This window comes from Portunus trituberculatus, chromosome 29, assembly GCF_017591435.1.
Source record: "Portunus trituberculatus isolate SZX2019 chromosome 29, ASM1759143v1, whole genome shotgun sequence".
In the NCBI taxonomy this organism is placed as follows: Eukaryota; Metazoa; Arthropoda; class Malacostraca; order Decapoda; family Portunidae; genus Portunus; species Portunus trituberculatus.
The window spans coordinates 2,807,685-2,832,431 of NC_059283.1; the positions used below are offsets into that span (position 1 = coordinate 2,807,685).

At 44.4% G+C, this 24,747-nt stretch overlaps 1 protein-coding gene across 1 annotated transcript; it reads right to left on the bottom strand.

Annotated features, from left to right (window-relative positions):
- Positions 1 to 804: 804 nt before the first annotated feature.
- LOC123510564 lies at positions 805 to 6,828 on the bottom strand. Its single transcript, XM_045265841.1, has 7 exons — positions 6,704 to 6,828; positions 4,813 to 5,002; positions 4,495 to 4,625; positions 3,610 to 3,879; positions 2,602 to 2,877; positions 1,917 to 2,096; positions 805 to 1,332 (listed from the first exon to the last, which is right to left on the bottom strand). Exons 2-7 carry the CDS (start codon positions 4,835 to 4,837, stop codon positions 1,168 to 1,170), a joined length of 1,047 nt encoding a protein of 348 aa, XP_045121776.1. The 5' UTR covers positions 4,838 to 5,002; positions 6,704 to 6,828; the 3' UTR covers positions 805 to 1,167.
- Positions 6,829 to 24,747: the final 17,919 nt, after the last annotated feature.

Consider the following 24,747-nt stretch of genomic DNA (forward strand, 5'->3'; position numbering starts at 1 on the left):
AAGTTGACGAGTCCTTAAGATAATCAATACAAGGTACAAATTACTTTACTTTTTAATATATATATTTTCCGTGTCACTCTAGTATTCTTTCTATCATTTGGTCTGAATCTATATTTATTTATTTATTGTGTCATTGTTCAGTGCCCCTTTATCGTTTGGTCTAAATCGTGGTAACATTTTGTCAAACTCATTTCCAGATGCGGGGCGAGATAAATGTTGAACCTCATATGAGAACACGATATTCTTGAGAGGAGAAAAATTGCATTCACCAAAAATAAATTAATACACTGTGTTAACCAGCTGCAGATTAACCCATTGATAAGGAACATCTAATTACGACAAGATCAAGATACGTCATGGCGGGAAAACAGTAAATAAACACGCCAGGAACAGGTTTACACACACACACACACACACACACACACACACACACACACACACACACACACACACACACACACACACACACTTTAAAACAAATAAGTAAGAGTAATATTGCTAATTCAACTGACGATGCAATTACCGTTTCTTCACTGTCTTTTTCCTGTCTAAACTACACACACTGGTTACTATTTTATTAATATCTAATTTCTTTTATCGAAGTTATATGTAATTGCTTGATTCCATTCCGTATAAACTACACGCTATCGATGTTTCTTACTTTTTATCTAAATTGTCTCATCTCCAGTCTTGAATTTCTATATCAAAGACCAGTTTCACATTCCCTAACAGGTAACCTCTAAGTGTGCTTCTTGTTTTTTTTTTTTTGTTTAGTTTTTTTGCATTTGGCCAGTTTTACCCTCTTACATTAAAAAAAAAAAAATCCCTCACAGTATATAATCAAATAACTCAATACCTGTACTACCTGTAATCAACCTACTTTCACAAAAGTTACAGTCGCCTCAAGAAATATTGGCATGAAATTTACACTTTAACCGCTTCAATACCAGGACGCGTTTTCATATTCATTCATTACTATTTGGTGATTTTATATATCTTCAGAAACTTATGTGAGGATTAAAATAATGAAGACGCTCGCCATTGATCTTCTAACCTCCATAGATTTTTTTAAATGTCAATAAAATCGTATCATCACACGAAAAAATTAAGGTAAAATGCGTCCCAGTACTGAAGGGGTTAATAATACACCAGTGAGGGGCCGCGCATTCAGAGAGACTGATTGTACATGGCTTGGAGGAGGTGAGCCGTTTTGGGGCAGTACGTGGCGAGCCTGTAGGAAAGGAACAGGTGGTGGACGGTGGGCAGGTGGTGCAGCTGGTTGGGATCCCCTGTGGCCCGGAGGAGAGCAGCCGCCCCTACCTCCCGGACATCCTGGGTGAGGGACAGGGAGTGAGTGCCGGGTAGTGCCAGGGGACTCTCTCTCTCTCTCTCTCTCTCTCTCTCTCTCTCTCTCTCTCTCTCTCTCTCTCTCTCTCTCTCTCTCTCTCTCTCTCTCTCTCTCTCTCTCTCTCTCTCTCTCTCTCTCTCTCTCTCTCTCTCTGTACATCATAACTCTATTCTCCTTCTCTTCCTTCTCGCTCCTCCTCCTCCTCCTCCTCCTCCTCCTCCTCCTCCTCCTCCTCCTCCCACACAGTATCCGTAGCCGGTGGAATAATGGCAGCGCTAAGAAAATATAGGTCGTTTTACTGAACCCGGAGAGGCGCGTGTGTGAGGCGGGGTGTCTAATGGATCCCACTTTGTGTGTTGGCTGCCGGGGAGGATAAGACTGTTGAGTGGGATGAGACGGCATCCTCTTATCTCAGCGCACCATCGCGGCAAGGTCAAGGCTGTCTGCTGCTCCTGCCTTGCATGCCCACAGCTGCCGCGCCTCCCTCGCCTCCCTCGCCGGGCTAACATTTCCCACCCCACTGTCTTAATTTAATGGAGGCGACATGAATAGAGAGAGAGAGGATCACCTGAGATGGAGCCGTGTCGGAGGGAGCCATGTCGAGCACCGTAGTGGCCGGCAGGAGGAGCAAGGAGGAGCAGTTGCCTGAGGGGAGCCCTTTGAGATCTTCCACGCCACACCCAGTCTTCACAGCCACCGTCAGAAATTCCTTGGCATTGTTGAATCGCACAGTCTCTTCGCTGCCTTCCTGAGGGGGGAGGAGGAAATCAGCAGCATGAATCAGAGGCTGAGTTGATGTCTGGTCCCCGAGAGGCGAAGTGTGCGTGCCGGCATTAGTGCATGAGGGTATTAGTGTGTCCAGGACGTTATTTATAAGCAGTGACGGTTCGCTTCCCAGCTGTCAGTGGATAACAGCAGGCTATCCATCAGATCTGCTGCACCACATTTGCACTTGATTGGTTGCCTCAGATGATATCATTATATTAAAAACCTGTAGAGGTAAATATCACCTCGCCGGCATGACCAGTTAGTTCCTCATGGCGTGTGGATAATGGCCTGACGTAATGTATAATTTCAGCTATTTCGCAACAGTTCATTCACTCTGATAACAAAAACTACTCAATAAAATCACATAAATATTATTCATTTCGCCATAAAGAACTAATGGCAAGAAGTCACTCATTCCCAAATCACGCAAGACACGAAAAGCAGGAAAACAAAGTGCAAGTCTACATTCTCTTCAAGACACGTACCAGCATACGCGCTGCGGCGGCCAGCACGGGATGTGAGGGCGCCGTGCACATCAACACTGGGTCCAGGAGGCCGTGCCGCCCCACCACCGTCAGCAGCGCCCGGTGGTCTGACGCCTCCAGCCACAGAGGGCGGGTTGCCACTACTCCCAGAGGCAGCAGCATCCCGCCCGCCCCCCACAGGAGAGCCACCCGTGCCGCCATCCACACCATCCACTCCGGGTAAGTGGTCCACCCGATAAGCTTGGCCAGGCCTTTAATGGGCGTCCTGGTCACCGTCTGGCGGAGGTGAGGCTCTAGTCATATCAAGCGTTGCTCTCCATCACCGAGGACATGTGCACCACCACTACCACCATCGCCACCACCACCGCCACCACCGCCGAGGTCAATCAAAATGCTGTCACCTTCATGCTGGAGGTAGCCTGGCCTGTGATGTGCACACCTATGACACACGTGGGTGAATAAATACAGGTGCTTTACATCAATGCAAACCCTGCAGCAACATTCATACTGATCGGCAGGACTTATAACTCTAAACTCAGCTTACTGCACCACGTATTACAATCCAGCTTAGTGCGTTGCTTCCAGGATGATTACACGTCTGCTGACAAAGCTTCGTCTTATTCATAGGAATCGCAAAGCTTCTATACAATATAATAAGTTGTATCTACTTACACTTGCATCTGACTTTTTTCATATCCTCTACTATCCTTGTTCCCGGTATCTCTTTCACATTTTTTTCACTCTCCCCTATATTTCTCCTGCTATCTCCTCAATTAACCTTTATCCCTGCTATGTTCCACATTTTCCTGTTTGTTTTTTCTTCTCATACCTCTTATAGTTCCCTGCTTATTCCCTTTTCCTGATTATATGCTCCCAAAACCCTTTCATTTTCCCGTTTTCTCCTCCTTCCCTCTTCGTATTCTCCTTACTCTACCGCCTCTCTCTCTCTCTCTCTCTCTCTCTCTCTCTCTCTCTCTCTCTCTCTCTCTCTCTCTCTCTCTCTCTTACCCGGAACACATCAAGATGGCTCAGAGTCACCCTGGGCAGCTGCTCCACCCATCGCCCCCACAGGTCACGAGGACTCAGCGAGGAAGACCACAGGTAAACATACACCTGCCGCCTCTTGCCCGAGACAACATCCAGAGCCGGCCAGTCCTTCCTCGCTCCCATGTGCTCCTCCCACTCACCGGCGGCCTCCACTGAGCAGGCATCCAGGGCGCTCATGTAGCCGTGGGAAGGAGCAGGGAGGAACATAATGGGCGGCGGGAATGGTGGCGGCTATTACGAGAAAAGATACCAGTGCAGTCACATATGAACATAAGAATTCAGATGCGCTTCAGATTTTTCACTGCGTATGATTGTAAACGAGGAATAGTGAAGGAAGGTTACTGGGAGATGACAGATGTAGGACTCACTGCCAGATACAGTGGGGTTATATTGAGAGGTACCGGGAGAAAACTTCATGGGGCAATTTTAAAGAGAAAAGACAAACGATTTAATGATGGGATAGGTTCAGAAGGAGTTACTGGAAGGGGAAAAAAAGCAACTGGGAGATAACACATGAGTAACTAAGAGTAGTGCATGAACACCTTAATTAACAGGAGAGGTTCATGCGAGATAAGGAGACACAGCAGGATTGAGGAGGGCAAAATATACCAAAAGGTATCAGTCCTCATTGTCAAACAAAACAAAACAATGTTTTTTCATGCAATTGAATCTTGCAATGTAATGTGTACGCTTATAACAATAAAAAAAATTTAATTGAATTGAATGGAATTGAATGTACTGGGAGAAGACAAATGTGGATTAACTGGTAGATCAATGTGAACTATGTGGGAGATAACAAGGGACTCACAGAGAGGAAGTTACTGGGAAGGACTCGTGGAGACTTACAACCAAGTGCTGGAGAGTGACGGAGTGGCGGCTGTGGTGCACGAGGCCCACACTGAGGATCCCGAGGAGACCCAGAAGCACAGTGAGGCGATACCAGGACCCATTGAGTAGCAGGTAGCCAAGCCAACCCACTGACGGCAGGGACAAGCATCAGGTGTCACTTTCTCTCAATACCTATCGTGTCTCGCTTGTAAGACGAATACTGCAAACTTTACTGATACAAAGCTATTTGTAAATATTCAATACATCATTCGCTTAATATCTAGGGATAATTATATGTCTGCCAGGTGCATCGGGTGTTAAATGCACTTAACTCACGCGTTGGTCTCGGTCCCATGATCATTGTGGTGTAGCCTCGACCAGATGTCACCAGACCGCCACTTCTGTGACCACTGCCACCTCCACACTCGCTGTCACACTTATGCTTCTAATTTCCAGCAAGGAAGGTTTCGAGGATGACGACCCGAGTTCAAGTCACGCCTTTTTTCACTTGTTCCAGACAACGCACCTAAACACATGGTAACTTTATTGTTCGAAACATAATAAAGATATTTCTTTCGTGAAATAACGCGAAATTTATTTTAAGACCAATAAATATGATAATTCCTGATATAGATTAGGATTTTAATAATAATGAAATATGATGTTTGAAGATAATTTTATGTTTATCGGTCGCTCGACTGATTGACAAAAAGTAAATAAATAAATGATATCTGTGGAAGGAACTATTATATGTCATTAATGTAATCTTAATGTATAAAGTTTAAAGATAGTTTCTGCACCATTTTAAGGTATTTACTATCTGACAGAAGGAATGGTAAGCACAAAAACGAAAATTTATGACCGCCAATGCAAACCTGACATTACAAAACAATCTCGGCAAATTTAAGCTAACATAACGTAACTTAATCTAACTTCATCTAACAAAACCTAACAAAACAAAACCAAGTCAAAGCAAACCAGACTAACCAAACCCACTTAACCCTTTCAGTACCATGACGCGTTTCCATATTTATTCTGCTTAATACATGATGATATTATACATCTTCAGAAACTCATGTGAGGTATTAAGATAGTGAAGACTCAAACCATTAATCTTCTGACCTCCAAAGACCCTTCCTATTGTAAAGAAAATCGTCTAATAGTACACAAATCTCAAGGTACTGAAGGAGTTAAACCTACATCATGTTCACAGTAACCTATCTTATCTTAACTTAACCTAACCTAACCTAACCTTACCTAACCTAACAACAAACACAAACTTAAACCTACGTATACTATGTTCACAGTAACCCGTCTTAACCCCTTTAAGTACTATGACACATTTTTAAGGCGAGTTTTTTGGTGTGATTCGAAGAATTTATTTGCATTAGGAAGGGTCTATGGAGGTCAGAATATTAGTGGCCAGAGTCTTTACTATTTTAATCCCCGATATAAGTTTTTGAAGCTGCATAAAATCACCAAATACTAAATAAAATGAATATGATAACGGTTCATGGTATTGAAGGGGTTAAATTACCTTAACTTACCCTAACTTAACCTAACGTGGCCTAACAAAGCACAATGTAAAGTAGCAACACCATAACCCAACACTACGGACCACTTGGAGACACCAGTCGGCATCTCACTTAGCGTCCACCACCCTCACCACCACCATCACCACTCCGCCAAATTGAAACATCGAGTTCCACGCCGTCATAAGCCCATACTTGTCCCGACTCATCACAATTACTGTTAAGCTACCACGGCGCACCATCACCATCACCACCACCACCTCCACCACCACCACCACCTCCACCACTACCAACACCAACACCACCACATGCACTCTACCTTCCCTCACCACACAAACACCACAACTCACCAGAAATTCAATTAACTCCACATCACCATCACTTTCCACCAAGCCGACCCTCAGACACCATGCCATCACCATCCCATCACTGTCCGTCATCGTCACACATCATGAATCACCATCAGGAATCACCATCACTATTTGGAAGATCATGAGTAGGAGGGGATGGCTGCGTCACCGTCACCATCAGCGTAGCATATTGATCAGCAAATGTACAGGAGGTGGTGAGGTGGTGGTGGTGGTGAGGCGGAGTCATGGTGAGCAGCATAAGGACAACAAACACTTAAGAACACTCCAGCTACACTTACACACTTAACACCTGTTTTATGTGTTTCCCAGGTGTTCTAGCCTCACCTGACGATTCGATGATACGCAAGATACCTTACTCTTCACTTCTTTCGCACAGGTAGACTGACAAACACGTGGATGAGGATAAATCAGGTGTGAATATACGAGCACAGTGATACGTGTAGTTTGTGAAAGGTAAGGCACAGTTGCTATGAGTGACGAGAAAGGTATGAGGGGGAGGGATAAGTGAGGAAGGGGATGGAGAGAGTGAAGAGGGAGGAGGAGGAGGAGGAGGAATGGTGGTAGGGTTGTGACGCTAGTGTGGAAGGGGAAAGCAAGGTGTGACGCTAGATGAAAAGAAAATAATGGGACGAGTATCATTAAAAGGGGATAAGGAAGTGACGTCTTGATGGAAAGGGGAAGGAAAGGGGGAATGACGAGAAGAAACAAGGAAGGAAGGATGACGTAACTGGAAGGAGGAGGAAAGAAAAACATGTAACGAAAAGGAAGGGAGAAGAAGGAAGGGTGACGTGAGGATGATAGGAAGGGAAAGGGGAACGGGTGACACCAATGTAAAGGAAAATGAACGCTGACGTAACTCTGGAAAGAAGAGGAGAAGGAAAGAATGATGATAAGGAAGAGAAAATAAAAGATGACGTAAGGAAAAAAAAAAGTAGGTGGTAAATTTGAAGTGACTGAGGAAAAAGAACATAACTAGAAATAATATCGTTTAAATAATATACAGTGGAACCATGCGTGCTTTGGGGTCCGATGGGTTTCTAAGCGCACGGGTTCGAATCCTGTCCACTGCCGAAGTGTAGGTTGGACTTCCTCACTCAAGGGTTTCCTAGCGGGTGGGCTTTGAGATAGGAGGCACCCCAAAAAAAGTATCCCCCTTAGCCCTTAAATTCCCTCGAAAATCTACATGATATAAAAAAAAAAAAAGATAAGAAGTAGCAAAAATGTGTAACCAATGTGAGGGACAAAAATAGGACACCACACAAGTTAATTTTTAGTGTACGAAAAGAAAAGGAGATGGATAAAACTACCACTATCTTTGTCATAAGAGACTTTAGAAATGCATGCACCGTTTCAAAAGGTCAATAAAACGATACATTTACCAATAATCTTGCGAGTCGAGGCTGAATATAATATCATATCAAAACGAAATCAATCTTTCTCCACTTAAAAAAAAATCAGTGGAAGCACAAAAAAATATAACAATAACGTCAGATTACGTTCTTTTTTGCATCGCCAGGAAATATTTTTGTTTTGGGTGAAATTCTACCAGTAAAAGTCAATTCTGATATGAAGGGAATTATTAACCTGTCTATGTTTTACTCATGTCAGACTTTTCGCCGACCATGTTACTGCCAGACAGGTCACAACTCTGAAGGAGGGAGGGAGAGAGCGAGGGAGAGAGCGAAGGAGGAAGTGAGAAGGACTGGAAGAGGAGGAGGAAGGGAGGGAAGCTTGTACAGAAGGGATGGCTGGAAAAGGAAAAAAGTGAGAGGGGTAGAAGTGGAAGAGAGGAAGTGGAGAGAGAAGAGAAAAGATGCATTTGGGAAACATGAAGGGAAGGAAGGTGAGGAGGAAGGACATAAGTGAAGGAAGGAAGGAAGGAAGGAAGGAAAGGAAGGAAGGAAGGAAGGAAGGAAGGAAGGAAGGAAGGTTAGTATACATGCGTATCAATACTTTTTCTTAATATTTACAAGAAGAGTAGTGTGTGTGTGTGTGTGTGTGTGTGTGTGTGTGTGTGTGTGTGTGTGTGTGTGTGTGTGTGTGTGTGTGTGTGTGTGTGTGTGTGTGTGTGTGTGTGTGTGTGTGTGTGTGCATTAATACGTGAGTGTACGTGTTTCTCTCATGTATGTAGGTGTGCGCGTGGTCTGACCCTACTCACCCATAACCATTCTCGCTCTTTTCTCATTCCTTCCTCCTCCGCCTCCTCTTCCTCCTCCTCCACAGGGCACAACATCACATCCCTATCATTTTCCTCTCCCATCCCATAGCTGTTCCCCTCTCCCATAATTTTTTTCTCGCCTCCTACAGCTCTCACTCTCGTCCCATAACCCTCTCGCAGCGGCTCTCCCTCCCTTCGCAACTTCCTTCAGCAGTGCAGCGTCTGACACACAGGAGGAGGAGCAGGAGGAGGAGGCAAGGCAGCAGGTGAGGCGTGGAGTTTTAATAGCTTAATAACACGCCGTTAGCTGCGCGTTTTAGCGTCAACTCAGCGCCAAGGAGGATAAAAACGGCCGAATTAATGAGTGTTTAGAGCAAGTTCCAGCGGAGTGCGGGGCTCCCTCGAGGGACGGTGGTCGGGAAAGTGAATGTCGGAGCGAGTAACCACGCAGAAGGTGGTGCTTGAACGGCTGTGAAGGGAAGTAGATTGCTGCACACGGCGGGACGATGGTGTGAAATGCTCTAAAAAGGCTATGAGAAGTTGCAGAAGGGATGTGAATGGTGCATGAGCTACATACGTGGTGCGCAACATTGAGCGGTGCTGTGACGAGTAGCAAACTCTGGAGGAAGTTGTAAGAAGGAAGGTGAAAGGTGATGCAGAGCTACAAGAAGGGGAGAGGCTGGGCTAGAAAAAAAGTGTTCAGTGTTATTAAGGAGTTGCAGGATTCAGAGGTGAGGAATTAAAGAAGCGAATGATGCCGTGAATGCAAAGGAATATAGGAAGTTGTAACATGAGAGACACCAGGGAGAGATAAGGAAAAGGTTACACTGAGGAAGCGCTAAAGAAAGGAGTATATAGGGCCACAATAAGACAAATAATCTTAATGAGGTGTAAGACTATAACAGCTCAAGAACATTACTGCACTGATTCAGAATAACAAAGCAACATGGGAGATTGTTGGAAAGCTGAGCGAATGTTTGAATATACATCAGAAATTGTAAGGATGATTATTCAATACTATTGTCTATATAAAGCTACACAGAATATGAGACAGGAAATTATCAAGGTTATAGTGAATATGGAGTGTTCTGGAGAAATGTATTGAGGAAGGTAGGAAGATGTACACAATTTTAACGTTAATCAGAGAGTGAAACAGTACCGCACGGAGATACAGATAACAAAAAAGCACGTTATGTAAGGTTGTAAGGAGACCTGAAGGTTGTCTGTGTGTTGGGGGGGAAGGGTGGGGACAAGGGGGAATTCAGTGCGTTGTGGTGAGGGTGGAAGGAGGCTGGGAGAGTTTTTGAGGATAATTATTGTGTGAGGCCGCTTGTGGTTGTGAAGTGGCGGTAATTCTTACTGTAAAGTTTTAATGACTCAAGTACAGGAGTTGGAATAGAGAGGCGGAACTGAGGAGCGGGAACGACCGACAGATGGAGGTTCATGAAGGGTGGTGGAGACTCATGGAGACTATTTTCCTCTGCATGTCCTCCTCCTCTTCCTCCTCCTAATCCTCCTTCTCTTCCTCTTAAAAAATGTTTCCTCTTTGGTTTAATTTGAAGATTACTAATTTCGTGTGTGGTTAAATAAATGTTAGGTCAAATTTACGAATGAAAAATAAGACAAAGTAGTAATAGTTTTGTCGATGAGAGCAGATTAGTAGGTTTTGATTATATGATACATGAACGAGAATAAATAAGGAAAAAAAAATCATTTGTGTATCGTGTGTGTGTGTGATGAAATAAATGTTACATGAAATTATTAGTCAAAATGTGGAGTTCTTGTATGTTTGTCGTTGAGTGAAGATTGGTTTGGTTTGATCGTATGGTACAAGAACTAGTAGAAAGAACATCATCATTTCTACCACTAACATCACCACAACCACCACCACCACTTGAGCTACTGCACCATCACCACAATCTGTGTGACAATCATCACCATTCAGTCCACCACTATTCCTACCACCATCACCACAAACAGTCCTTCCCATCACCATCACTATATCCACAATCACTATCATTACCACCATTACCATCATTCCTACGACCACCATCACCGTGACCACTATAACACCCATCACCATTCACCCCCTCACCACCACCACCACCACCACCAGCAGTAGTAGCAGTAGCAGTAGCAGTAGCAAGGGAAAAGCTGGAGCACTTTCCTGGCCGTCCGTAGAGTAGTGAAGGTAACAGTAACTCTTTATGGCACCGTTTCTGCTCTGTTAGTTCACGGTGATGGCGGAGACTGGTGGAGGGGAAGAGAGAGAGGAAGAGAGAGATAGACAGGGAGAAGCATACAGGGTAAGAAGAGGAGAGAGAGGAGAGAGAGAGAGAAGAGAAGAGTTTAACTACCATTCACGTGCCCTGATGTGATTGGGTGATTTGGTCTAATGGTCATAAAGTACTTACAGATGATTGGTGGATTGTAAGTTTTTTGTGTGTGAAAAGCCGATTGGACGGCCGGAGCAGCGAGCGAGGGAAGCATATCTTGGTCATGATTGGATATTGATTATGATGTGACAGCCAGCCCGTCTTTCCATGGCGGGGCGAACCATTGGGTGGCAGGTAATGGCGCGTATTGGCCATGTATTCAATAATATTTCAAAACTTTGTCCATTTTGAAGATTGCACGTCGGGAGAGAGCAGACGGCGAGGGCGCAAGACCCATATTGCATTACCCAGTGATTGAAGGTGAGAAGGGCGTGGATGGATTATTGGTGTTACCTGTAGAGGGTTATTAATGTATCAGGTGTTCACAGGTAGGTACAAAAAACAATCTAAACACCTGTAGAGAATTTATGATATTTCTATTTCAGGTATTTTCAGGTGAGTAGATAAAACAATCGAAACATGTGTAGAGAATTACTTATACTTCTTCCTCAGGTATTTTCAGCATTAGTGCTTTAAATGTTCTTCACGTGAGCACAAAACGAAAGAAGCACGACGTAGATTGAAGAACGTCGTATCTTAATCCTGTTTCCTCCATCCATTTTCCGACAGTGAATATACTAAGTGAGATTGAGAGAGGATGTTCTTCAGGTGAGAATGAGAAGAGGTAAGAAAATCAAGGGCATTGTGTTCTCCTTTTGCTGTTTCCTTACGTCTATCCTCCACAAAGAAAACGGGAGTAGGTCGTCCAAAACTTTCCCCCGAGAAGTATCCATTATTTCTAGGGAATCTGAGCTTTTTACCACGACCCGCGCTGCTCCGGGATTCCCTTCCTCCCGTGATGCACAACGAAGCTCTCAAGAAGAAAATTAAAATGCAAATGGCTTAGGGTGAATGCGACAAAAATAACGAGAAAGATCCGTAGAAAACTCGTTAGTATAAAACACGGAGGAACTTAAATGGTAACGCGTGTACAGAACCTTAGTGTAATTACAACAGCATTACGAGCGGCGCCCAATTCATGCAGGCGCCGGCATTAAGTGGGTAATTTCAACTTTTGAAATGGCTGGGTTGTAGGGCTGCTAATCTCTACTCTGCTGTAATTGGCTCATTATAAGTTTGGGATCTTTATGATTGGGCCATTATTGGTTTGGCGGAGCATTTGATGGTGTAATAATGACTTTCTGGTCAATAAGATCACCTGATTATCAGCTTGAAAACTCTCGAATTGGTTTGCTATGAAGCTCCCCCGAGAGAATGAGGGAGGAAAGCAGGGAGATAGGAAGTGAAGGGAGAAAGGAAGGAAGGAAGGGAGGAAAGGGGGCGAGGGAGGGAGGAAAGAAGGAAGGACTGGTGGCGACACAACCATCTCTCTGTCAACACCACTCCTCCACCTCCACCTCGACCACACACACACACACACACACACACACACACACACACACACCAGATTACATAACGAGTTCTTCTTCACTGTCCACCTAAAAATAAAGTCCACAATATGACATCCACAAATTGTACAAAAGGATCTGATGCGACATAGGACCAATTATTGAAGGCTAAAGGATTCAGTCTCATTCAGGTAAGCTGGAAACTCTACAAATAGAACTGTATTTACTTTGACGAACCCCAATTTAGTCACAGATAGAAAATACAACAGTAAAGGAAGACTTCATTATGAAAGAGCACACTGTGAACACTGTGTTGAAATAAAAATAGTATAGAAAATAAAAAAAAGTGGGGAAAACATTTATGATAAGGAAAACGGTTCAAATTTTCATGATTCAAGAACAAAACTCAATAAACTCCACAAGTCCACGAATGAACATCAAAACAGGGAGATCCGAGCCTTCAAGCACGGCCACACGGAGCATCCCATCCCTTAATCCTGCCTCTCTGTGTGCCATTTTCCTCGCAGCCGGTCAAAGCCTAATTTTCGTGGCCAGTGAAAACATCCGACGACTGCCAGTCCTCGCCTCGCCCTCCTGCTTCCCTTCCACTTACCTTTGTCCTGCGAGACCACCAGACGAGACAGGGACTGAGACACTACATACATACTGCATACGCTATCCTTGGTATATTTTTCTGAATAATTACAATTTTTTTTTTCAGAAGGTAATGACACTTGTTATATATCTGTAAAGTTAGGAAAGGATAGGTAATGTAAGGTAAGGTTAGGTCTGGCAAAAGTTACGTTAGGTCAGGTTAGCTTTGGTTAGGTTAGGTCTTGCAAAGGTAGAGTATTATGACATGGTAAGGTTATTAAGTCAGTTATTAGGTAATTTAGGTAAGTTAGTAGGTTAGTCTGGGTTATAATATGTCGACTTATGTAGGGAAACGTTATGTTAAGTTATCTTAGTTTACTTATCTATAAATCAAGGTTAGGTTAATATAGGTTTAGAGAGCTTATCATTGATGAGATACTTTGTGTGAAATTTACATGAAAAAATTACCCTTCGTGGATGTAAATAGCTTGGATTAAATTCACACAAACACACACACACACACACACACACACACACACACACACACACACACACACACACACACACGCACGGCATTAAGGAGAGTCTTCATTTCCGGCACCAAAACTCGCACTAGTGAGACACTCTTATTAAAATCACAGCCCACGTGAGTGAGGACCGTCCCGCTCCCTCCGGCCCTCCAGGTAATAGCGGCGACTGGAAGAAAGAAATGACCCACTGAAGACCCCTGGAGGACCCCCGTGGAGACAGAGTAGAAAGACCCCCTGGAAAGACCCCCTAGTAAGGCTCTAAGTAGTTCTTGGGTCATGGGGTGTACCTGTCCCTTTGAGCAATTTTCCAGCGCTCCTCACCGACCTATTCCAGACCTTTCAACACGCAGTAAAACTTTCCGTGTGGTGATTGCAGGTGTTGGTCATTACGTGCCTCCTGTGTGCTATTCTGCTACAGTTGAGCTTCTACGGTGCGCTGAGTGACTGGCTGACGTCCTCGATAAAGTCTAATGGTTCAGTATAATGTTAGATCCTGAAATAAACATTGATTATTATTTTTTTTTTACGGTAAGGCCTACAGCGCCTGTAGGCATACTTGAAGAGTGTATGGGAAGCGCTGTTCAGCTTCTGCCCATTAGTGGCACAGACAATTTTATTTATAGTGGTACCCATATTAGGGCCTATATCACCACCCAAGCTCATCTTGAGTGTAACCACCTAGAACCTGGGTATCATGGTGCTATGTAGGTAACTTTAAACCACTTGACAAATGGCAAAGTGTTTTAAGGCTGTACGTGGTGGGATTCGAACCTACGCGCGGACGTCTTCCCGATCCCATGCTCACCACCTTATCCACTATTCCACCGAATGGTATCAGTAATGTGGATTTGTGTATCTAATTTTTGATATTTTGTCGTGTTAGATATTTTGCAGTATTTCGGAAAATAAAATTCTAATTGGACATTTTTCGTATCTATAAAGTGTCATATTTACTGTGAATATTTCAATGTCAAGCAGTGCCATGGGAATCTCTCACATTTACAGATACCCATATGTGTTTGTGTTGCAAAGTTTTAAATGTTATGCTATAAATATGATTCCAGCTTTTCCCAATCAAAAACGAGGTAAAATTACAAGCTACACAATTTCCTAGAGCACTCTCATAACTTTGAAATATAAAGGAACTTTTGCCACCATGACAGACACACAGATTTTCCTCACACAACCATTACACTTCACATTACAAGTCACGCTTTTTACTAAAACATTCTCATCGTGACTAAAAATAGCTTATGGAAAAGTTTACTCTTATAGAAACTCCAGATTTTCCCGCAGCAAGCAGTGTCGTGAGAGCCAAAGTGATGCCGGCCACAAAACACACGGCACGCGAAGCTGTGTACATTTTCCACAACCAACAAAGCTACACTAAAGTGACCGTAGAGTGGATCGTCCCTTGCAGCCTTGAGCGCTACAGGACTTAAAATGTAACGAAATGGCCTTGTATCTTTGTTGTCGGTTTCATACTAATAGCATAAACATTCTCCCCGTCAATAGTGGCTGCGCTTACGGCTGGGGAATCAAACAAAAGGGATATATGTAAAATTCCATTCACTACAGGCACAGTAATTTCGATTCCTAGCTTAGAGAATGCCATCCTTGAACCGCCTGTGTATTAGCCTCGAATATATATAAAAAAAAAACTCACAAACGCTACTGAGAGCATAATGAAAACAAAGCATGCGAGAAATCACCAGTATTGGAGATATAAATTGAGTTTTGCCATGGTAACAACGTCATCTACCGCTGGGAAGGAAAAGTGTTACCTCTCCCGGCGATAAAGCACAGTGAACCAGGATCGAACAAACAATTTTCAGATCACGAGCGAGCGCTGTACCATAGAGCCACGTGACGCCCCATAAGCAACAGTAATGGATCGGGTTAAGTGAGGCCACGAGCAGGCGTCACTCAATCACACATTGCCAACACGGAAAGCAGGTCCAGCGAGGTTTTCCCCACGGCACTCAGACCCAACCTGGAGTTCCGTCTTCCCTCTAGCGTGACGCCCTACAGGTACAGTGACCGACCAATCTCTCTCTCTCTCTCTCTCTCTCTCTCTCTCTCTCTCTCTCTCTCTCTCTCTCTCTCAAATTCGCTTGGATGCAAGATTGAAGCGAATAAAAGGCATCCTCCCCCTCCTCCCTCGGCCCCCTAACACCGGTCCAAAGTAAGACCTCACCTCAGAAGCACGATTGCCACTCCCTCAGTGAGAGCCACACCATTAGTAGTGAGAGGCCGCTGCCGGGCGGGGATGGTCCGCTCCCCCACCCACCACCCCCGACACCCTTGCTTTACTCCCAGCGATCCCCTCCTTCCCCTCTTCTCCTTACACTTGCCTCTCCCCTCTCCTCTCCCCTTGGCGGGCCCGACACCCCACCCTCGGGCGAGAAGATGGAGTATTGGGCGTCATGGGCTGTGGTGTGGGACGCTTGCTATAACTTCTTTATAAGTTTGTCTTATGCGAGTATCCACTCTCTATTTCCGTGTCTTATGTTTGGGTGAATCAGCTGATTGGTTGGGCAAGTCCGCCTCTATCTTAAGAGCCTCGCCAGGCGGGCGGCGAGGGCTGGCCGCCACGCGAGACGCAATCAACGTAAAAGGTGCATTAAGTCAGCCAGCCTTACTTATATTAACACTGCCTATCTGGACTCTCATTACCCACCTTTTGACGTTTTCACGGCCGCTGCGGCACCGAGGACTCACCGCCCGCTGCTACCTACCTGGAAAAAAATATTGAACATTGTATTTATTATGCATACGCAATTATACATTGGAAGGAAAATGTGCATGGAATATCAGCCACAAGTAACGGAAATTCCGGTGAAAACAAGTGTGTAATTTCAGTGTTCCAGCATCCCCCTCGGCGGGCAATCTAGCCGTGGTGGAGGAGGCTGGCGCAGCCTACTGTGAGTGGGCTCAAACAGAACGTAATCAACTTGAGAGGTCCATTAATTTTAGCCACGACGTTTACATCAGCACTCCCTATTCTCTCCCTGATTAGCTGTTTCTAATTTATAAGATCACTTGATTGGCTTTTAAGGTAAGAGCCTATATGCAAGGCTCTATGCAGGAGAGTGTGGGAGCGAGCGCTCCCTCCCCGCCCCCCAAGCCCAAGGTGGGTAGCGGAGTGCAATCAGCGTAAGAGCTACGTCAGGGCGCGCCTCGGTTACATCAGCGCTCCCTCTTGATAAATCATTCCCGCCCGTGTGAGTGACGCTTAGGTTTTCTAAGGCTTTTATGGAATTGAAGGTGGAATAATTGAGGATTGGTTTTGCTAATGGTCTCGCGTACTATTAATAAACTAGTGGCACTGGATGTGGCCGCTGCAAGGGCGCGGTGTCTGGTGCCAGGCAGAGAGGGAAGGAGGGAGGAGGGACGAGAGGAAGGGAAAGGAGAGGACGAGGAGGGGAAGAAGAGGGAGGAAGGTAGGTGAGGGAATGAGAAAAGGGAAGCAGGGGAAGCAGGAAGAGAGAGGAAGAAGAGTGGTGGAGAGAGAGAAGGTTCGGGAGGAGGGGAGGGGTGAGGGGCGAGGAGAGGTGACCGCTGGGAGGTGATGGACCCCTCAAGCCACCTCGTAATTCATAATGCATCGCGCCACGCTCAAGTACTCCTTCCTGAGGAATCAATAATCTTGGGAGGACGAGGAAACAAAACAGGGAGCAGACGCCGCGCCGCTTGGCAGTAGCACACAAAAATAAATTCTCACAATAAAAGAACTCGCAGCGGCCATTCAGCTACATAAGGAAAATTGCAAGCATTGTTAAATTTTGGTGTGAGGCGTGTTCCTTGAGTGGCTAGCTTGTCCATTTGGCTGATTGTTCCCTCCGCTTTATGACGAAACACCCACCAAACGGCTCGCGCGCCAGCATCTTCGCTAATCCCCGCCGTCCTGCTCGGTTCCTGCTCCACGCGCATCACGCTGATGGCTTGTCCGGCCGCCGCAGAAAACATCCAAAATGCATTCCCGACCAGTGCGAGGAGTTAATTCCCGTCTGAGAACAGCAGGGGCATGCGAGGCAGGTTGTTATAGAAAACGCAACATTTTGGGAAGAAGTGAGGGAGAATGGGAGCCGGCCAGCGCCCTCCGAGTTGAGCCAAGCCTCCTGTGAATACCACGCTCCATTACCCCGCTGTCAAATAGAACCTGGACTGTCCTTAGGGACCCGGCTCGGCTTTTACACTGGGAAGGCACTAATGCTTATTTGAGAGGGGCTCGCAGGGTAAGGGAAAACGGGAAGCTCTACGTCAAAACATTCATGAGACGACCAAGCGACCACAAGCCGCCGCGCCGCCCGTCCCCCGCCGGCGGTATTGTATTTGCGTGTTTTCCTCGAGGGCGGCGACAGCGTGTGAGTTTTTAGGGTATTGCTTTCACGCCGTGATAAACGCGGCCGGTGCTGCGAGGCTCACAGCGCCCTAAGTCATTGCGTGTATGAGTTTCCTGCACGTGCATGGGTATCTCTCCCTCTCTGCCCAGGATCAATATTTCCTTACTTCACGAGACACTATTACAATAAATATCGCACTTAGGATTACAACATTACCTGTATTACAGAAACAGGCGGACAGGATTAGGCGGTAATATTACACACACCGCCGTAATTTAGGGATTATGTGATCAAGGTATATTACCACCATCGGACAGCGCCGAGCACCGCAGCTGTGACCGCCGCGATCTCTCTCTTTTGTAACGTTGCTTGTGTGTGTGTGTGTGTGTGTGTGTGTGTGTGTGTGTGTGTGTGTGTGTGTGTGTGTGTGTGTGTGTGTGTGTGTGTGTGTGTGTGTGTGTGTGTGTGTGTGTGTGTCTAGCCTTCACTTACGTCTAATAGATCCCTGCAAAAACGGAGTCCATACATCTGAGTAAAAAGGTAAAAGCTTCGTGACCATATAGAGCAAGATTATGGAAGCAGGAATGGCATGTCTGGCTGCCACCTTCACTTGCTCCTTGTTGACGTGAGTTCTGAGCGCGGGGAACCTTACTCCAGCGTGTTAGAGGTTATCAAGTCCAAGCCAAACAGAAAACGTAAAACCTTTGAAAAAATTACTTGGCGTGCTATGACAAGGAAGAAAACTGGATGTGAGAGAGAGAGAGAGAGAGAGAGAGAGAGAGAGAGAGAGAGAGAGAGAGAGAGAGAGAGAGAGAGAGAGAGGAAAAAGGGGGAGGACTTCAATACCTGTTCAGAGAAAAAAAGACAAAAGAGGAGGAAGAATTCTCCTCTCCAACCTCTTCTTCTGAAAGTCGATAGTGACAATACGCTGTTGAGAAAGAAGACGAAGGACATTAAACACACACACACACACACACACACACACACACACACACACACACACACACACAGTAAACACCTGAATACTATGACTGATTGAAAACGAAAGAAGAATGTTATCACCCACAAAACACGAAAACTGTCAACCATCTGAACATTTCATATGCATTAAATCATGACACAGCACTCACAGATATAAAGAAAATGGGTTTCATCACACAAGGAATAAAGACAAGAAGTAAAAGCGGGACACAGGAAGCGAGAGAAAGGAAACAACTTCACGATTAGCCTTTCTTTCCCAATCTTTTTTCGCTGTAGCCATTCAACTCACCCCAGGAAAAGATAATTAAGGAGACAAATATCGGTAAATGTGGCTAATTAACGGCCAGGTGCAGCCCCGAGCTTCTTAATACCTGTAATTACCTCATCACCAAGACACAGTGACAGAAAAATGACTTTGATGTTTAAGTTAGTGCAGTCTCCCCTCAATTACCTACCGTTTTCTTTTTACCTTTTTTTTCTACCTAGCACGTAAAATCCCAGTCAAACATCACGAATAAATTACTTACAGCTGAGGTACTTTGATGGAAGACTACTTATGTAAATGCATTATTGTCATTTGTACATTTGTGAATTAGATGTATTCGACCTAAAACAACAATAAATAAGCAATAAATAGATGAAAAATAAGAAATAAATGAAGAGAAATGACCAAAAAATCAATATCATATCTTTTCATTATTTAAAAAAAACGATATGTATGAAAACCGTATTTTGTTTTATAAATTTTGATGAGAAAACAGAAAATAGATGGATAAAAATGAGAGAGAGAGAGAGAGAGAGAGAGAGAGAGAGAGAGAGAGAGAGAGAGAGAGAGAGAGAGAGAGAGAGAGAGAGAGAGAGAGAGAGAGAGAGAGAGAGAGAGAGAGAGAGAGAGAGAAAGAAAGAAAGAAAGAAAGAAAGAAAGAAAGAAAGAAAGAAAGAAAGAAAGAAAGAAAAAGTAAGAGAGAGAGAGAGAGAGAGAGAGAGAGAGAGAGAGAGAGAGAGAGAGAGAGAGAGAGAGAGAGAGAGAGAGAGAGAGAGAGAGAGAGAGAGAGAATCACATGCCTTCAAAGCAACACGAGGTACTATAAATACTGCAGAAGGAAAGGCGAAGACGAGAGACTGACAGGAGGTTAGGGATTCCATTTGGCGGCGTGGCAGCGGCATCAAAGAGGCGTCAGGTGGGAAGTATAAGCATCAACCAGCAGTTCCCCTATTAAGTCCCCGACAAGTGTACACGTTCGTGGTGCCTTGGGTTGCCTGTTTTTATATCGGTGCGAATAACACTAACTTGCGATTAAACCCTTCAATACTGAGACATTTTTATCATGATTTTGGGATACGATTAGACAGGTTTATTTGCATTAGGTAGGGTCTATGCAGGTCAGAATAGTAATGGCTAGAATCGTTACTATTCGAATCCTCACATATGCTTCTGAAGCTATATAAATTCGCCATTTAGTAACCAGAATGAATATGAAAACGCGGCAAGGTACTGAAGGTGTTGATAAAGGTTTCGTAGAAGGAAGAAGTGGCCGACTGGTTTTGGTTTGTGTTTGTTTGAAAATATTAATGTACAGTAAGGAAGAGTACATAGTTAATTCATGGGAAAAGATCAAAGAGAGGGAAATAATGAATAGATAAGGAGAGCACCACAAGAATGATTGCCAAAAGATGTACAGCTATGAGAATATACTAGAGAAAGGAAAAAAACGGAAAGAAGAGGAAAATAAGAAAAAAATAAGAAAAGACGTTATAAAAAGAGAAAGGGAAAGAACGACATTAACAGAAAAAAAAGAATAACAAACAACACTAGAGGAAAGGAAAGAAATTTAAAAAAGAACACAGAAAGGAAAAAAAATCAGAAAACCACGAGAATAATAGCAAAACATACAAAATACTAAAATAAATACGAGAGACAAGAAAGTCACATGAGTAGACAAGATATCACAAGAGTAAGCACAGTGTGGCCAAACAATACAGCGGGAGTCAAGGGCGTGTGAGGCGAATTGAGGCAGAAAACCAGCACAGGAAACGCGGTCGCAGCTGAAAGGAACTGCGTGGAGGGGATTGCAAAATATTACTGAATGGAGAGCGCCAGGAGCAACATATATCTGAAGGTACGTTTAGCGAGTCTCTACTGCTTGGGGGGAAAATTCTGCAGCTTTATATTCCCTGCAGATTGGTGGGGCTTTGACACCGGCAGCGGCTGGCAAGAATGTGAAGGCTGTAGCGGCAATGAGCTTCTGGTCACGCGGCAGTTCAGACTCAATAGCTTTACGAGGGAAAGCAAAGATGACAGCGGGGAAATGTGGTGTAGATAAAGTTGTGTACGTGTGTGTGTGTGTGTGTGTGTGTGTGTGTGTGTGTGTGTGTGTGTGTGTGTGTGTGTGTGTGTGTGTGTGTGTGTGTGTGTATTAATTCGACGTTATTTTTCCGTTTGTTGGGGTTTATTTGTTTCTTTTCTGTTTATTACTTTGTTTGCCAGTTTACTCTCTCTCTCTCTCTCTCTCTCTCTCTCTCTCTCTCTCTCTCTCTCTCTCTCTCTCTCTCTCTCTCTCTCTCTCTCTCTCTCTCTCTCTCTCTCTTTCTAAGACACGGAAATTAACGCGTTATAAGGAAGAAACACAAACAGATAGGAGAGAAAAATCAATAGCAATCCCAAACCACTCAAACATTTCCAACAGATAGAGATTTAATCCTACAAAAGGACTCTTATATTACAAACCTACAACGAATGGAAAGTCAAGTTAAAACTCCTGTACTCAGTAACACTTCGAATTCAAAGAGACGTTTCCTCTCGAGAACTTTGTGATTGCTCTAAGTCCGGAACGAGATTGAGAGTACAGGACGATATAGATAATTACTAGGTGCTCGGCAGGTGACAATCAGGAACCCCGGCAATCAGATGGATAGGAAAATATGAAGTAATACGGTGTTATTAGCCGCTAATGGCGCAGGGTCGTGCTTGTTAATTTAATGCAGGTGAGTCGCCGCGTGTGACAGCCGCCATTAGGGAAATTAATGTGAAAGTGAAGAAGGTTTTTCCATAGCGAGCCTTATCCTCCAGTGCGGAGTGATGGAACACCGGAGACTGGAAACAAAAAGTATCACATGACTAATTGAAGACGAAACTAATTAGGAAAAAAGTAGTGAGCACGTAGCAAGCACTTTACACTAATTACACTTCAGGCCACCCAATGAGCGTGAGGCGATGGAGGAGACTCGCTCGAAGAAGAAATGATAGTCTTAATTATTCTCCTTGATGTACTGCGTTCTTCTCTTCGCGCTGCAGGTGACTCCGCCAAGATTGAAAACAGCTGGTGAAAGAATTGTACACTTTTGGCTCGTCATCAAGGAGGATTACACTTCCCACATAGGATTAGTAAGACACATTAGGTCCCAAATTAATTAAAAACTACTCCTGGAGCTGTTTGTCCCTCACCTTTTATAGTAATACTGCAGGTACTTGTAATCAGAGGAATCGAATTTATTTGGACATCTTAAACAAGGAGTATTGGATCTTGTACACCTGGAAACACAATACATGCATACACAAATACATTAACACAGCACGATACAGGGATACAGTAAACCTTACTTCTTGTATAGCCAATATTATTTTTTTTACATGTATTTATTAACATATATTCATTTAAACTCTAGAACGCCCTGATTGCTTTTCAACTTGGCCCTTCCTTTGACTTGAATTATTTTTATGAAACTTATCCTCCAATATTTAATAATCCCATTTTATCTCACTTTGGGAACTAACACTCAACTAGGCTTCTTTTATACCTTATGGCCATTACCCGTCTTACATTAAAAACTATATATATAAATTCATTCATCTATCAACATGTGTGACTCAAAAATTTTTACTCTACCATAGAATCTTTGAACCTTCAGGAAAAATCACCTATTAGAATTTCCTACACATTGATCTAGCTATTTATTCAGTTATTTTCTAATCTACCATAGAATACTCAAACAATTAGAAAATAAAATAGAGTCGTAGGATATCACCTTGCTCAATTCACAGTGACTCCTTATAACCTCAGAAAGTTTTGCCGCTTGTGACACTTCCCGTTTTCCTTCCAGGTGGCGCATTATTGATGAGGAAAAAAAGTCACCAGCAGAAGGGGAAGGAAGGATAAGGATACACGTGGCTACCTGGAACTCCTCTGGAAATGTATCGTTCCAGGAAAATATGGAAAGGTGTAAGAAGTGAGGGAATTACACGGAAGGAATAAGAGAGAATGATTAATGAGGGATAAGTAATGAGGGAGAGGCAATAAGGAAGGGTCGGAGAGAGAGAGAGAGAGAGAGAGAGAGAGTCTCCATCAGCCAGAGCCACTCCACACGAGGGACAGATTTCACTAAGACGTGGAAGAAAAAACAGCTTGTGTGAGGCCCTAAAGTTGGTAATTAGGAAGTTTGGTATTTTATTTTATTTTGTTTTACTTTTCTAGCGACCCTGGAGGTAAGAACCCGCTAGGAACGACCACTCCAGCCCCGCCCACTCAGCCCGCGTCCCTCACAGACCCGCCCACTTCCTCACCCTCCCTTCCAAGACACAGTTCACAAGACACAGAGAAAGGAAACATTAGGGTCCTTTTGGTGACATTAGTGTGATAGAAGTGATTAGTTACAAGTCTCATCGGTCCTTGTTGACGTGATAGTACAGTGTTTGTATTGATTTGTGTGTCTTTTAGTGGATTCTTTGTGGTTCTTACAGACTTTTCCCTCTGTGGGTATTTCATTTCGTTCATTTTTGTTTGCAGTGCCCCGTCTCTCTCTCTCTCTCTCTCTCTCTCTCTCTCTCTCTCTCTCTCTCTCTCTCTCTCTCTCTCTCTCTCTCTCTCTCCCCTTGAAGACATACGAGACAGTAAGGCTAATATATTTCTAAATTCAAGAAGGCTCTAAGGCGAGTATGCTTTTTTACAGGAAAACACCACAAGTTGCTGTCAAAGGCAATGTACATTCTAATTCTGGCGAGTGCTCAAAAAAATCCTGCCGCCAACTTATGATGTCCAATCAGAAGTTAAGTGGTTGGACTTCCGACACTCAGAAAAATGTTAATTCTTCAGTTCGTCCGCACGAAAAATAATGACCTCACTTAGCGATCAAAGAAGAACCTATGGCGGTGGAAAATGAGAGGAGAGACTCTTAAGACGGCAGAGTGCAGCAGAAGAAAACTGTACGGTACGGGGCGCCTCACACAGGAGCGAGAGAGAGAGAGAGAGAGAGAGAGAGAGAGAGAGAGAGAGAGAGAGAGAGAGAGAGAGAGAGAGAGAGAGAGAGAGAGAGAGAGAGAGAGAGAGAGAGAGAGAGAGAGAGAGAGAGAAAATATTCTCCCAAAAAAGCACTTCAGAAACGCCGTGGCATCTCTTGACTTCTCCTGAGACTTGAGAATGAGTCTGAAGGTGACAAATATCCTCGAGGAAGACTTGAATCCACTCCTATTCCCCCTCGTGACTTGAAGTGGCCACCCGCAACCCACTGAAGATCCGAGGTGAGGCTGCGATACTCTGAAACCAATCTAGCCTCTCTCTTCGTTAGGTATTTTTCCCTTTCCTACGGTAATAGATAAAGACCCCATCAGAGCTCCCTTCAGGCACCCTTCAGACCCCCTAAGACCCCTCAGACCCCCTCAGACCCCCTACTTGTCTTTCCACAGCCCATTCGTCCCTGTACTCGTCCATTTCACCCTCCTTTCTTCCCTTTTTCCGTCTCTTCTCCTGATGGTGACGAGTAACTGGCCAAGACATTAATTTTGGCATCGCTTCGCTGACTCATCAAAGGATTCCAGGCGACATGGGCTGCGGGAACCGAACCGTGTGATATAAAGTTCCGCCCAGACTGTGGCTATGGCTCTCCCTCACATGATTCTCCTGAAGAACGGGTTAAAGAAGTGAGGAGAAAGAAGCGACATCACAGCCTGGCGAGACGGGAGGAGGAGAGGGGTCGAGGCG